At 38.4% G+C, this 16,619-nt stretch overlaps 1 protein-coding gene across 7 annotated transcripts; it reads right to left on the bottom strand.

Annotated features, from left to right (window-relative positions):
* Positions 1 to 188: 188 nt before the first annotated feature.
* Positions 189 to 16,619, bottom strand: LOC112170680 (urease accessory protein F-like). Of its 7 annotated transcripts, XM_040507992.1 has the most exons (7): positions 14,780 to 14,819; positions 14,479 to 14,611; positions 13,547 to 13,764; positions 12,496 to 13,404; positions 12,041 to 12,225; positions 1,256 to 1,890; positions 189 to 1,165 (listed from the first exon to the last, which is right to left on the bottom strand). In XM_040507992.1, the coding sequence occupies exons 4-7, from the start codon at positions 12,984 to 12,986 to the stop codon at positions 572 to 574; spliced, it is 1,905 nt and encodes a 634-aa protein (XP_040363926.1). In that variant the 5' UTR covers positions 12,987 to 13,404; positions 13,547 to 13,764; positions 14,479 to 14,611; positions 14,780 to 14,819; the 3' UTR covers positions 189 to 571. The 7 variants fall into 7 exon arrangements, 4 of the variants coding, with proteins under 4 accessions (XP_040363926.1, XP_040363927.1, XP_040363928.1 ...); XM_040507993.1 differs by lacking the exon at positions 14,780 to 14,819 and having other exon boundaries at positions 12,496 to 13,764; positions 14,585 to 14,604; XR_002925347.2 differs by lacking the exons at positions 189 to 1,165; positions 1,256 to 1,890; positions 12,041 to 12,225 and adding an exon at positions 16,115 to 16,390 and having other exon boundaries at positions 13,000 to 13,764; positions 14,585 to 14,611; positions 14,780 to 15,610.

Below are 16,619 nucleotides of genomic sequence, written 5' to 3'. Positions count from 1 at the left end.
AAGAGTCATTAGATTTTGGAAGAATAAGATGGTCTTTTTCTCAAGAATTACATGGCATGATTTGACAAATATGTGATATGTGTAGGTGACATGACATGATACTTAAAATTGAGGCCGCAAATCTTAGGCCTCATTGAAGTTATTTTCCGTAAAAATATTGTAGTGGAAGTGATAATTAGTCCTTGGAGTTTCTGTAGTCTGAGATATCTGAACGGAAGGCTATAGCTATTCTGGTCTTTCAAACCAAATACAACATGTTCTCAGCATTGCCTTGCAACTAGCACAGTTGAGACTGAAACACTTCTATCATATGAAATGTAAAGAAAAGCAAACGACAGCGTCTTGTTACCAACTCACAGCATCATGACATGGTCGTTTCTGGGTAGAGGTCGGTGAACAAAAAGTCCTGTTCCGGACACACAGCAACTTTTATTCAAATCTCAAAAATCAAGTAATAAACAAAAAGATGGACAGGAAATCATTCTGAATTTTCTGAATACAATTCATTTCCCTATCATTTCAAGCACCATAATTATACTATCAGTGATTCAGTGGAGAGTACAATTCTAAGCTATATAGAATATAAATAGCCATCCACCCAACAATCACATTCATATCTCCGTACGTATCCGTGCCGTCCGTAAGCTTGTGTGTGTCTACATCCCTTCATCAACTCGTGCACATCTTGTTCAAATATCAAACGGAGCCCGCACACCTTCACCTTCAAACCTGGCCCTCTGGCTTCAAATAACAGTTCAATCTGAGAGCATCTGTCATGCTCTTCAATACCAAAGTATTTATCCGAGGATACATAGAATACCCAACGGTGATCAGACTCAACCTGGCAAAATTCTTCACTAAACCGAAAGGCCGGCTGCCTGCCACATACTTCTAATTCTTTTCCATTGAGTTTCAGGTAACAGACTAGATTATGCGTAGCTTTAAAAGTCTTGAAGTGATGGATCTCAAGTTCATCAACCTGATGGCGCTCATCATTGAGTACAAAAACAGCACACAAGGCAAATCCCATAAACCTACTGGAATATGGACGTGGAGGTAGTATGCATACACCCAATGAATCCTTACGGCTTTGATGTTTGAACCACCGAGGAATTTCACTTCCAGGAAATACAATTTGAAATGTTTCCTTTGTGGTGGAGATAGCCTGAGACATATATAAAAATTAGAATGATAATGTACCAAAAAAGGAAAAACACAAACACTTGATCGATGACTTGAATAAATGAGGAAGCACCTGATGAAGGACTATCTTCAGCATTTCAAATGCTATATTACTGCGGCCTCGGTCTTCATTTAGCTTAAAGCAGTTGATGAAACTGAAATATGATTCCTCCAGTCTGTTGTAATTGGATATGTCAAACAAAATTCTCAATGAAGAGCAACCATCAGCTCTTACATCCAACTTACTATTTGATGGAAGATTTGACAAGTCTTCAAGTCTTTTGCAGTTCTCCAAGTTAACGTTCTCAAGCTTATTAAGCCATCTGATGGTTGGAGGAAGCTTAATAAAATCATTTCCACTCAGATTTAATGCCACTAAACAGGGCAACCAGCCAAAGTTGTTGACAAATGCTCTGTCATCAAGATTGCAGTCACTTATGTTCAGATCTGTTAAATTACCCAGACCAGATAAAGACAACCGGAAACTCGTTGGCTCTTCATACGCCATTTGCATCAATCCAGAAGGCAAAAACTCGAACAATGATTCTTGAATGACTTCATATCCATGAGAACTTGAATCTTTAACATGATCTGAAATGCTGAAGACCGATGATGGTAATTCTGTTACAGGAGTTATACTTGCAACATTTGCCGGCAAAAAATCCAACTCCCGCACACTTTTATCCGGTCCCCCGAGCTTCTGGCATCCTGAAAGATTAATATTTTTAAGGGTTAACTACAAAGCACTACCAGACAACATATTTTTTGACAACTAAGTCCACAACCTTTTCCACTATACAATTAAGGACAGACACTATTCTCCTTTTTATAGTATCAGCTACAGTACACAGTATCAGCCTATTTCTTTTCCAAACTAACACAGTATCAGCCTAAGGACTAGCCTTCAACATGCCACAATTTCACCTAACGACTTCCTGTCTAAGCGGCTACTACCAGGGCGGAATCACTGCTGCCTTAGTATGATAGGGGTCATTTTTTATAGAAAGACTGCTACTGCTTACTGACTGCTACTGCTACCAAAACATAGATGCAAAAACAGTAAAATATTTTTGTGACAGAGTACTGGGCACAAACTGAATTTATTTATTCAAACATAAATACAGATACAGAACCCAGAGCCTCACTCTTGGGCAAACAGCTAGAAGCTGTTTTAGCTACTCATAACTGATTTACAAACACTTACTTGTAATAGAAAGCACACTGTGTCCACAGACGGACTGCTACTGCTACTGAGATATGCTGATCTTAGAGATTTTCGAATATAGAACTAATGCCTTTTTCTTCGAATGCCTTCTAAGGGAAGCTAAAGCTCCTTATATAGGGAGCGGAACTCAAATTACAATTCAAAACAACAAAATGTACAGAACGACTCCGTGATTTCCTGCTTTCCTTAGTGCTCCTGCTGGTGGAGGTCGACCGGGGAAAAAGCAGATTCCTTTAGGTGAAATGTTTTTCACCTGCTTTTTGAAAAGCAAAAGTCACTTTTAGGAAAAATCCAAAAGGACTTTCGGTGTTTTCTACACCTGCTGCTTCACATGTTCTCGTCGGTTTCTGAATTGTGACCAAGGACAAACGAGTCGTTATCTGCCTGGGCCATCCTTACTGTTGTTGCATTGTCTTCGACATCTGTATCAACATACATCTTGTAGTGGTTGTCAGTTTCAAGTTTTTCCACCCATCGTAAGCATGCCAGTGTCGAATCTATCTCTTTTCTGGTAAGAGATAGAAACAAGTCACTGCTGACTACGTCAGGATGATCGTAAGCAGTGATGATAGTTTTCTCTCCTGCTGCCAGGAAGGTATTGTAGGTATCCTCAGAGATGATCTTTTTGATATATTCTAGAGTCATGGCTTTCATCCAAGGGATGCTTGAGTTTGGTTGGCCATTGTACCCTACACAGGCTGGTTGAAGATATTTCCTTTGAATAATTCTTACATAATGATAAGGAGGAATATATTCAACTTCACCGTTTGCCTTCTGGATCCATTCTGGAGGAGTGGATCTGAACTTCAGTCTAAGCATACAGTCATTTTTTCTTACATTTTTGACTGTATTAACAATGATAGGCGGCAAACCTTTTAGATCATCATTTGTTTTAGTCCACAGATTATGGACAAAACCATTTTCAACAAGCCAGAGCTTGTGTTCTTGAGGATGTTCACTCTGAACATTAACCAGGTATCTTCCAACATAAGGACCTGAAACAATAAAGAGAGTTGGAGGAACTAGGTCTTCTGGATTATGTCTTCCTATCAGACTGTGGAATTCATGCCAGTCTGATTCATTAAGTGCCATGACAGGAACTCTAGCACTTTCTGGACTTTCAAGGAAGAGAATTTTTTCTTTTCTTACAGCACTCTGCTGTATATGACTTTCTTCAAATTGTGGTCTGGCGTTCTCATATAGTTCTTCAGCTAGTGCAAAGAGTGCCGGGAACATTAGACCACTGCTTCTTTCTTGGAAAGCAAATAAGAGATTATCTAAGATTGCCTTCTGGTGATAAGCTAGTCTCCTGCCAGTTCTGAACACAGGAGTGTCAAAAGTTCTTAATTCATAATTAAAAACATTTATGACTCCAGTTGGAGTTGGTCTGCTTTTTGGCAAAGCAGCAGCCGTCAACGGTCTTGATGAGCCTTTACCGTCTGCCGTTTGAGACGGGCTAGCCAATCCTTTACCCTGGGATTGATCAGTTGAGGCTAGTCCTTTAGGACTTAGCAGAAACCTTTTAAGAACTTTTTCTTTGGTTTCCATAGGATCTTCTTGATGCTCATGTTCTTTCCCAGTCCTTCTGCTTCTGGGATTACGACCTTCGTCGTCTTCTCTTTGGCTAAACATTGCCATTTCTCTGGTCAATGCGTCTGGAAGATAATTCTTGTTTCCTGCAATTAATTCAACATTATAATCATATTGGTTAAGAAATAATTGCCAGTTTGCTAATCTTCCTCTATCAGCAGCTTTATCAAGTTTAAAATTTTTGAAATTCTTTACTCTGGCACAATCGGTGCGGACAGTAAAGGTTTTTCCAAGAAAAGCTGGTGAATTTAAAATCGTTTTCTTGACAGCCAAAATTTCTTTTTCCCCTGTGGGATAATTCAGTTCTGCAGGGCTGAACTTGCCACTACAAAATTTGCAGATCTTTTCAATGTTAGTTCCAGGCGCTCTTGCCAAAACAACACCGGACCAGTAATTATCGCTCGCATCTGTCTGGAGGATAATTTCATCATTCTCTTCTGGTTGTTGGAGAGGAGGGAGGTTTTTGCAGAGATTTTTTATCTGCTTCACAATCTTTTCATCATCTTCTGTGAAGTTCCATTTTCTTTTGGAACTTGTCTTAGGAGATAACATCGCTGTTAACCCTGAGATTTTAGGGATGAAATCTCTCCCATAATTTATGACACCAAGGAATCTCTCTAGACTCTTAGCATCAGGAATTTTGTCTGGGAACTTCCAGATCTTTTCAAGAATATGAGGTTGGAGTTTTATTACTCCATTTTTGATGTTTATCCCTAGGAAATCAACTTCATCAAGGATAAAGAAGATTTTCTTTTCACCTAGGATGATTCCATGCTGAACTATCAGCTTTACTACCTCATGGAGGTGTTTCATGTGTTCTTCTTTGTTTTTGGAGAAGACTAGGATGTCATCTATGTAGACGACGCAAAACTCTGCCACATGCTTGAAGATGTTGTCCATCTTTCTTTGGAAGATTGAGGGAGCTTGCTTTAGACCAAAAGGCATTACTAACCATTCATAATGGCCTTGTGGTGTTCCAAATGCAGTGAGAGGTATGCTCTCAGGATGCATCTTGACTTGCCAGAAACCCGACTTTGCATCGAATTTCGAAAAGACTTTGGCTCCTCTGAGCTGGTTGATCAGTACTCTTACTTGAGCAATTTGATAACCATCTTTGACAGTCTTCTTGTTGACATCTCTGTAGTCAATCACCATTCTAGCTTTTCCTCTTAGAGTTTCTGCATGATTTCTCACGTAGAATGCTGGAGCATGATGAGGGCTAGTGGAAGGTTGAATCAATCTCTTGTTCAGGAGATCTTCAATATCTTTTCTGAATTCCTTTTGATCTTCCTCTTTGTAATGAGGAATGGCTTTGACATGGCAGATAGCATTCATGTCATGCAATTTCAATTCACAGACCACTGGGTCTTTTTCCCAAAACTTTTGAGGATTTGTATCCACATTCTGCTCGAGTAGTTTCTTGATTTTTTCAAGAGTGGGAATTTGCTGAGACTCAAGCTTATTCTGAAAGTGCTTGAGGTTGTGTTCATGGATGAAACTAGCTTCTTCATCTTCACTGGCTTCTTCTTCTTCTTCTTCTGAAGATTCTTCAACAAGCAATTCTTCTTGTTGTTTGATTTGGAGTATGGGCTCGAATTTGGGTTTGTAGGGGGGAAGATCACCACTATTCTGTTGCGATCGCTGATAGTGAGTAGTAAAACCGAGACCTACCACACTGAATGCATGTGTGAGTCGGTCTGCCCAGAACACCCGTCCTCCTTTTCTGAAGCCTATCGCTTCTTCATCCTGAATAAATCTTTGTTGGAGAATAAAATCATTTCCTAACAGGAAATCAGATCCTTGGCCTTCTGACTGCCAAACATTCTGGATGATAAATGTTCCTCCACCAATGGTGATATGAACATTTTTTGCTACTTTCTTCATGGTGAGATGGCTTCCATCAAATGTAACACCAGTAGCAGACTTTTTCTTATCTTCTTTCCAGAGTTCATCTGGAATTGCAAATCTCTTTGCAACAGTAAAACCTGATCCATTATCTACAAAGGCATGTAGATGATATTTCCTGTGATCAGGGAATTTGAGTCCGATCTCTATGTAGTTGCTGTATCTACTTGTAGAGACGACTTTCGATTGGTGAGGCTCATTTTCTTGAGCTTGCTCTTTTGGAATGAATGGTTTACATTCTTCTGAAACATTTTCCTGCATGGGTGATTTATCTTCACTATCATCCCAGTTTGTAGGAATTATCTCTTTGATGTCTGGATCACTGAACCAGGACGGAGGATCATATCTGACTTTATAATCATACTTGCCAGAAGGTTGGCCAAGTAGATCCCATGTGTCAGTAGCCTCTTGTCTTTCTAAGAGATGTACCGTTTCTGGTGGTTTTACCAGTTCTACATTTTCTGGTATTTCAACCAGTTCAATATCTTCATCGACTTTTTCTTTATCGGCGATTTCTTCCTTTTTCGAGGAAGACGGTTCCATGGTTTCCTGGAAAAGAGTTTCAATTTCTTTTGCCTTTTGCTCGGCAAAATACTCTTCATATTCTTGCTTAACCAATTGGCTGACAAGACCATTCTTGGTTTTTCTTCTCGCTTCAGCTATGAAGCATTCTTTGTGATAAGTCTTCTTAGACTCTTCACAAAACATTGGGAGACCATTCTTTTCGTGACAAAAGCAGTAGTCACAAACGAATGTACCAGGGTTCACCTGATAAGAAGACATGAAGGATTCTGTCTTGCTCTCTTCCCAGTTTTTTATTCTCAAAACATTCAGTTGTCTAGATTCGAAGTACTCTACTTCAGAATCAATCTCAGACTCTTCTGATGAACTTTCTTCTTCTCCAGACCAGGCAGAGTAGACTGACCTGTCGTCATCTTCATCATCAGAATAGGCTATTTCGTAGCCTTTCATGTTTGCTACCTCTACTATTTGCTCATATTCTTCAAAGAGAGCCTTAGTAGATCTTTTACCCTTTTCCGGACATTCATTTGCATAGTGTCCTTCAGCTTTACACAACCAACATCTGCAAGCTTTCTTGCTAGGCTGTTTATGCTGATGAGTATTCTTCTTTTTGAAGAATTTCTTTTTAGGATCTTCATCCTGTTGCTTTTTGTAATTGGAACTTCTCTTGAATTTCCAATTCTTCTTCTGATTACTCTTTTTAAATTTTTTAGAGTAATATTTTTCTTTTTTCTTCTTTCTGTGGAATTTGGAGTCATGGCATCCCCAGTTTGTGGGCATATCTAATATTCCATAACAGAAATTTTCAACTCCTTTGAGTTGTTTCTTGGCCATCTTAGCTCTAAGATTGGCTTTGCATTGCTCTTTCAGTAATTGCCGGATTCTGTCGGCAATCCCTCCAACTGAAAATCTTTCAATTGGTTTTTCAGCTATGCTTTCTCTCACAGCTGTTCTCCATGGTTCAGGGAGTTTTCTGTGCAACAGATTAACTAGATCAGTATTTTCTAGTTCACCAATTGTACAGTAGTACTCTTGAAACTCATTCAAGTATTCTTCGAAATATCTCATGTCACAGATTTTAAGAGCATAGATATTCGATTTTGCCGTTTCTTTGGCCTTTTCACTCAGATTTGAAAGATCTCCACAGAACTGATCATACAGTGGTACTGCAAAATCATACGGAGATTTTGAATTTTTGATTTCTTCCAGCCAGTCTTTTCCTCTGGCAGTTTCTTTGAAAGATAGGTAGTACTTTTTTGCTACTCCAGTGAGAGTAGTTTCATAGTATACCTGCAGATCTGGTGCTTCAAATTTGCCAAGGGTGAGTGCAGAAGCCATCATCAGGCTATCTACCCATTGGTCAATGGTTTTTCTTTTGTCTAGACTCTTGTCTAGATTTAACCATATGCCATAGTTCGTGATCGGAACTCTAGGCAGATTGTCCTCTGGGACAAATCTTTGAGAATTTCTTTCTCCTTTTTTACCCGTGGGGGCTTTCTGAAATGGGAGTTTTATTTCTTTTTTTCTCTGCTAATGAAAGTTCTGGAGCTTTCTCCTTCTTCCATTTCAATATCTTGATAAGGAAAGACTTTTCTTGTCTTTCTGAATTTGTATTCTTTCATTTCTTCGATTAGTTTTTCTAATCGTTCAGGATTTTCGCAATTCCCAGCTTCTTCATAAAGATCATAGAGCTTCTTAGTTCTGAACATATGGACTGGTCTGTTCAGATCAGCTTCCAATTCTTCTTCAGAAATTGGCTCTTCAATAGTGGGTTTTATACCACTGACACTAGCTTCTCTAGTGCTGTAGCTTCTTCTTAGAAGATTGTTCTTGTTTATCCTGAGATTCTCAGGACTGACATCACTTCTTCTGTGATTGTCAAAATTAAGACTAATTTCTCCAGTCTTTCTACTCTCGTAGATCTTTGCTTTTGCTCTTTCCGGCTGCTTCTTTGGACCGGATAATTTCCATTCAAGAGGAAAAGTTACTTCATTCCAAGTAACTTTGTGGATTTGTTGTGAATGGTTCTTCTGATTGGTGAGGAATCCAGTAGTAAGACCTGAGATATTTGTTATCCTTGTCTTAGGGGCTACTGTAGTACTCATCAATTTATAGTATATTCTATATACTATAGCAAGTTCTTGCATATCTTCTTTCATGGATATACCATCTGTCTTGACTCTCAGTCTGAGACAATGAGCTGCATCTTTCAAGCTGGTGGTGAAGTTGGGGAAGCAGTTGAAATATGCTACTTGGTCGCATAAGGATGCTTCGAGTGTTCCCAACAGACTAGCTTGGAAGTCTATTAACCTGTTGTCCTGTAGGACACATAGGACCGAACAGTTTATGCCTTCACGTGCAAGCAGATTTATGCCTACTTGGACTGCTCCAATATGCATAAATTGATATTTTTTTTGCTTGAGCTCTAGCAACTTCTGAAGGAGTGATTAATAGAAGATCAGTCTCTCCTCCTGCTGTAGCTGGAGTTGTAATTTCCAGAAGTTTAAAATAATGGCTATCCATTAAATCAAACTTTCCCCTTTTGTAGATTTGTTTAAAATCTAACTTTGGGATTGAGGAATTTTTTACCTCTTGTTCGATTTCGTTGAACTCGAATTCTTCAGCATTTAGGAGCTGTACTCCCTTCTTTTTCCCAAAGATGCTTAACATCTTCATTTCTCTATTTTCCGGATTTTCATACCGGATACTAGTCTGACTAGTAGATGGTTCCAGAAAAATCATATTTGGAATACGATTTGTGTCTGGTTTTTCTAACGGTTTGAATCCATTAGTTTTCTTTTTTACTATAGGCACTTTCTTGTCCTTCAGTATATTTTTCATGATATCCAGCGTTTTTTGCTGTTCATTGACTTTTCTACTGACAACTGTCAGCTTTTCTTCTTCCACTTTTGGAAGTTCTTTGATATAATCCAGTTTGTTTTCCAATCTTTCTAATTGGTGGATTATAGCAGGTAATTTTTCTAGATGAGTTTGACATCTAGATATTTCTAGTAACAACTTCTGATATTTCTCATCAGAAGATTTCAATAGAGAATTTATTTTTTCTAATAACAATTCTGACATTGTCCCCATTAAGGAGGGGTTCTCCTTGAGCTATTTTACAAGCTCTGATACCAGTGATGTGCGGATCTAACCAATGCTCAAATAATCAAGAGGTTTTTGTTCCTCTTCCAGAACTTCTAAGAGATTATCTATCTCCTCTTCTATTCTATATATTCTAGTCTGTAGTCTATAGATAATATCCCAGTAATTGGGAGAATCTCTACTAAGATTATCTCTATAGGTTTTTAATTTTCTCAATTTCTCTCTCTCCTTTTGCAGTTCCTTAGTAGTAATTTTGCAAATAGCAATCAACTCAAGTCTATCAATAATCGAAATTATGAATGGTGAAAATAACCGTTTACCTTCGAGTATAGAGGATGGATTTATACCTGCAATATGGTTAAACAAACAAATTCAAAAGCATGGGCCCACTACGCTCCGTCAATTTTATTTTTACCCAAGGAAGAGATAACTATTAAGGAAAGTAAAAGACTTACTAAAGACAAAATGTCCTTAAGTGTAAACTTTTGTCCTTAGATGTATAAAATCAAAAGTGGAGGAGTTATTTGTGTTTTGGACTTCTACTAGGGGGGTCTTTGTAGTTTGCTATATTTTTAAGACTTGTCAATCTATTAATGGTGCTTGGGAGACAAAAAAGATTCTTGCAGTTGCTTAGATCCAAGAAAGACAGGCCACATAGGTACTGGATTGAGTCGGGCAGTTTTTCAATGGCAGTCCTATCAAGACACAGCTCTGACAAACACTCCATATTTCTGCTAAACTCAGGAATCTTCTTGATATTGGAACACCCAGAAAGAATAAGAGTTTTAAGAGACTCCATTTCAATTCTGTCTGGTAGACTCTGCAGACTCTCACAGTCTTTAAGATTCAAGACAATAAGCTTTTTGAGAACTCCAACGGATTGATGGATTTTTACCTAGTTTTTACACCCTTCAAGATCTAGACACTCAAGACTGCAAGCGCCTGTGAGGTCTGGGGTCTGGACAATGTTCTGAGAATGGCAGAGTTTGATGAACTTCAACTTGTCAAAACACTGTTCAATATATATAATCAAATCAAACTGTGAGCCGCCACACAAAAAAGACAATCATCCTTGTACAAAGAAACAATAAAAAGTAGAACTATAACTAATAGTCATACCTTTGTTCCCTCCCAAAGATGTTCAATTTTGCTGTGGCACAAATTAAGTTCAATAAGTTCATCTGCTTCGAAATTTTGTGGCAGAGATCTTAAGGGATACTCACTCCATTCGAGGAGTCTCAAGGAATTAGAGAGGCAAGTGAGGCCATTGGGAAGGTCGACATTACGGATTTGGAGAAAGTTAAGCTCAGACAACTTTGAGAATGCTTCGGGGTTCCAATTAGCCACTTCTAATTTAGGCAAGTCCATTACCATGCCTTGAACTGCTTCTGTTCCCTAATTAAGAAACACAAGAATAATATGTGATGTGCACGATGAAAAGAAAGTAACAGTGGACCTATGAAGATTACTTGAATGACTAGAATGTGCATATGCCTATCTTTTCCACAAAATTGAACTCTTACCTTATTTTTTTCAGCACATTGTGGATGTCTTCATGAGACCATAATCTAGTACGCCTGCCTGGTTTAGGCGACTCCCTACGAACTATCTCCCAGCCCATTTCTTGTAGCAAAGCATGCATGGATAGTTTGTTGTTGGAAATAGTAATGAGAGATTTATCAGCAAGAACACTTAAACCAATGTGAGGGTAAAGCTGACAATAATCTAGTATTTCTGATACACGATCCCTATCCTTCCCCACATAAAAGCAAGCGACATGTAGGAAAATTTCTTTTTCTGTTTCCCTTAGCCCATCAAAACTTATCTGAAGCACATCAACGATGCTAATTTCTGGTTTATTCCTGAGCCTATCGATTGCACTCTTCCATTCATTGATCGATCTACCACATAGAAATGGACCTATAACCACAAGAACTAATGGGAGCCCATGAGCATACCCTAAAATATTGTTGCATAGCTCCAAGTAATCTTCAGGCGGGGGGTTTTTCTTAAAAGCCTTTAAACTCAAAAGTTGAAGAGCTTCATCATGGGTTAACACAGCAGCCTCGTATAGAGTATCTACACAATTCAACAAATGAACATCAGCACTGGTTATGATAATTCTACTTCCCGGACCGAACCAGTCATGATTTCCAGCCAAACATTCTAATTGTGCCACTTGATCCACATCATCAATAACAACCAGCACCCTTAATTTACCTAATCGTCTTTGTATCATATTCGCTCCAGCATATTCATCCTCTATGTTCCTAATTGTTGCCCTCAAGACTCTGGAAAGAAGTTTTTCTTGAAGAGAAACTAGACCATCTTTTTTTGACATTTCTCTAACGTTGGAAAGAAAGCAGCAATGGTCAAAACAGTCACTAATTTCATACTGTGAAGGATATATACCACCTTTGCTAAACACTTCTCTAACATTGGAAGGCTCGCAGCTACTGTCAGAATCTTGACGAAGTTGATCATAAAGAGCTCGGGCAATTGCCGTCTTACCTATTCCCCGCATTCCATGGATCCCTATCATGCTCACGTCATCAAAATGTGGACGAATATGATTTCTCAGTAAATCATCAACACGGACATCCATTCCTACCATGCCCTTGTAAACGCTTGTAGATGAATACTGTGATTTATTTAGTATATCTTTAACAATACTCTTGATAGCTTTTGCCTCATGCCTGAGAAGGATAAGAAATAATATAATGAGCTAGCATGTAACATTCAAGCAACAAAATATGAAGTATAAATGAAAAATGCTAATCTGTTTCTCAGTTTTCTTATCAGATTGATCTGATTACAGTAGAACCAAGATGTAGTACAAGGAGGCATGTGCAGGCTTGGTTGGTCCTGATTCAACAACCTTAGCCAAGGATGGTTATCCCAAGTTCTGACGACATTTTTTAATCTTAAAGCAGCAAATTTATTAAGATATGAAGGAGATAACTTACATGTTCCTCAAATCCCACCCAGAAAGATTGGCCACGCCTGTCAAAGCAGCCCTCCACTTCCTTACTTTATCCCTGTTCTCCCAATGAACTTCTTCGTGTTCTGTAAAGGCCTGCAAAAAATATCCCTTGTTCTTACGCACATGAGATGGATCTACTTGGTAGAACACTGGCATGACTTGTTGCCCCATTTCTTCTCTGCATTGAATAATCTTCAAAAGCTCGTCTAAGCACCATGAAGAAGAAGCATAGTTTGGTGAAAGAATGACAAGAGCAAATTTTGACTCCTCAATTGCTTTAAGAAGTTCTGACGAAATGGATTTTCCTCTCTCAAGACTTTTGTCATCTCTAAAGGTGACAATTCCTTTCTGACCTAATGCAGCATACAGATGGTCCACAAAATTCAAGCGGGTGTCTTCTCCTCTGAAACTAAGAAAAACATCATACTTCCATCGACGAGGAGGAGTAGAAGAAGAAGAGGGTGTTGACGACATGTATACAACACTGCTAAAGGCCAATTTGAGGATGAGGAAAGGACATGTACAGTTACTACTGCAATTAATATGTCTTCAACATAATACATCTATTACTTCGAAAGTTTTCGAAACTTTTAAGCACAATTTTTGGGCTCTGGGATGCCAATTTTCATCATAGAGATAGAGATAGAGATGGAGGGGGAGAGAGAGACTTTGCCAACATGAACAATAATAAAATATAATCTATAATACAGTTTTAATCCATTAGAAGAGTTCATGCGTTAGTCAAATGAATAAAGATATTGCTTTTTAGGCACCTTCCAAGTAAAATATTAAGTATTATTGTTTTGAGATCTGTTGACTTAAACTTAATCACTTAATTAAGTATGCCAACTGGAGTTTACATTCATAAGATATTGCTCAGCCAACCAGCAAACTGCAAAACAGATGATAGTTTGAAACAAGTTCAGAACTGTTTAGAGTCAATGGAAAAGGGATGCAATTATGCAGGGTTGGTTCTATCTATATAGGCACCTTCCAAGTGGTTGATTGAAATCATGAAATATTGAATACCATACCTAAGATGTAACCTTTTCAATGCGCTTCTAGTTTTAAAGCCACTTTCAAAGGAAACCATTTAGCGGTTTAGTGGCAGATGAATATTGCAACCCCACTTTAATTCTCTCACAAGGTATTTGCTCAAAACAGCCTTGAGTAATGCAGCTTTTGCTCAGATATGTCAGGTAAAGTTTCTGGACATGGGCTTTTACTCTGACTCAGGTTGCTTAGCTGTATCCTACGCACACAACGTTAACACTATTAGGACAGTGACAGAATGTGTGTAGCTGAATGTCTATGACATAGGTACACAACCATATCTGACACGAAAAGAATCCAACCTTAACTCTAATTGACAAGGGACATATTAGAAGCAGCCAAAAACAAGTCAGAGATGAAGAGATAACTATGTCCATAGCAATTGTACAGGTACCAACTCCATTTTACAGGCATCAAGGCAAAGATACTGGGATCTCATACCAACTGGTTCATGATGATAAACTTGGTACAACAACCAGATGCAAAGAGGTGTGTTGCAGTAACCACTGAATCTATGATTTTGGTTAAATGTTCAAAACTATACCATTTCTGTAATCATAGAAAGGGAAACCTAAGAATAAATGGTTGGAAGAACTTGGAATAGTCGAAGAATAAACAATTTGCCATATGACTCGGTAATTATATTCTACCAAATTGGATAAAAGACTTGAGTTCTTAAGGAGAGTCGGCCTATTTGGGTCCAAGTACTTTAGAACTTGAAAAATAGCAAAACTACAACTAATATTCCTATTGCTGCTAAACATGATTTTAACAAGACCTGCTACCAGCTAAGAGATTCTAGCAAATATCATGCCAATTGATCGCCATATAAAAAAGGATTGAAACAAATAATTATAATGTCATTCTCCAAACAGTACAAGCATTCAAATTTAATATCATTGAAAGAGCTCACTGTGCTAAAGGGCTAAAGGTCTGAAACCTTTTGCATGGGTATCATGTGTGTTTTTTGAGAAGCCTAAACGGCTAAAATTTCATTGGCGGAAGTCAGATAGCCATACCATCTATAAAGAAGCCGTTGTGTCATCCTGGAAAATAATGAATCACAGTAGAAACACTTTTAGAATTGACAAAACATAAAGAAAAAGCAGCACAAAAACAAAAGCTGAATATGGTTCTATATATAATAACAATAAGTTTCTAGTTATACAGTTTGTATAACTAATACAATTACTTCCAAAGGAAAATTCATTCACCTTAGGAAGATACAAATACACAACAAGAGAGAGGTGGTATTATCAAAACCCTCCACCAGTTGATGCGTCTCTTTGGGCCTTCAAGAACAGAATAGTCTAGAAAACAGGTAGCTATGACAACCCTGCACGATATCAAGCAAAGCAACAGTTTGGCATGCTTCCTCAACTGGACGGTCCTTCCATTGATTCAGTATAGCTTCAGAGATAGGAGCAATATGATGTTGCAGAACAGCCGCGCCTAGGGGTCCAACCAAATTCATCCTTGTTGCAGCAGAAATAATATCTCTCATTGTGATAAACATGAAAGCTCTTTGAGAAGTACTGCTATCGAACCCAAGCAATCCACATATAAGCCCAAATATAGGAGCATGATGAAAAGAAACAACTCCATTACTCAAAGAAGTTTCCCTCATAGATTTAAGAGATGGTATTTCCGAATAAACAGCTGCAGCCACTCGCATCAGCGCAGACCCTTGTGCAATTGATGCCTTTCTACCCACTTCATTAGTTAGCATTGCGTCCAATATCTTGTCATGTCTACGCAAACTCTCCAAATCAGGCGATATTGTTGTAGAATACACAAAAGGAAGGAGTAAGCTTGCCGTATTCTCTAACACATGAATTACAAAAGTCTGAAGATCTTCAGGACCAGAGACTATCCGAGCTTGGATTGCAGCCTCAAGACCAAAGGAATGTGCAAAACCACCGGTTGGGAGGATAGAATCAAGCAGTTGCCATTGGCCCCATTGTAAAAGGGATTCAGACGAAGCATGCTCCTTGCTTTCTTTGTGTATATCCATCCCACTTCAATCTGGAAAATTGAACTACTCCCTGATACACAATGAGAATGAGCAACAAACATATTCAATTGTCTTTAAGAGGAAAAAAACAATATAACTAAATCAATTTCGTCCCCCACTTCTTTGGTGCTGAGAGTAGAAGAGAAGCCTATGCACGGATTCAGATTCAAGTAACAATCCATGAGCATTAAAACCGTGGCCGCCGCATAATCCTAATGTACTATAATTTCCCTACTTAACTATGTTAGTACCTTAAGTTCATCTTAAAGCTTTCTATTGACTAATTGAGAATGATTTCCAAGCCATAAACCAACTGAAATTGATAATTATTGCAACATATAGTAATCTACAATAGCATTGCAGCATACGCCATTTTAAACTTGACATGTTATGTAATCAGACTATCCTAAAAGTAAATGAAAAGAGAGAATATTGTTTCAATGAAGCACATACCCACAGGATCACAGTTTCTGAAGCTTGCAACTGAAATATGTATAAAGAAAGTGAGAAGTCATCATTAAATAGAAAACTCTACCTCTTTCTAAGCTGAAAGATTCAGACTTTGACCGTTTTTAAGAGCCGAGATTAGTCCAGACGTGAAGAACAAATCTGAAAGCAATTGGGTTTTCTTAGTTGATTCAGATAAACATTCAGAAATGGAAACCCAGAGAAACTGTGGTCAACTGAGAAAACCCAGGAGAGAGGAAACACTAACATTTAACCATCGGGAAGAAATTGAAGGGAAAGAAGATAACTTTTCACTTTTCACAGCAAACAAATAGTGAAAAGCAAAAATGACTCGACTGTAAAAGACAGAAACGAGAAGAACTGACCTTCCTGAAGGGTTTTTGAATTTGGTGAAGTACGTTGAGATCGAAGAGAGCAACGGCGATCCGTCGCCGTCGGGGAGGACACGTGTCAGACGTCGGCAGCGGTTTACTTAAGACGGAAGGCAATGTACAGCTTGATGGGAATGAGTCATTAATTGGATACGTGGACGGAACAGAGTGGCAGTGACACGTACTTCACATTAGATTTCT

The sequence above is a fragment of the Rosa chinensis genome, chromosome 6 (genome assembly GCF_002994745.2).
Source record: "Rosa chinensis cultivar Old Blush chromosome 6, RchiOBHm-V2, whole genome shotgun sequence".
NCBI lineage: Eukaryota > Viridiplantae > Streptophyta > Magnoliopsida > Rosales > Rosaceae > Rosa > Rosa chinensis.
Note: the sequence above shows the minus strand (reverse complement) of the source record. Positions and strands in the feature narration are given on the sequence as shown.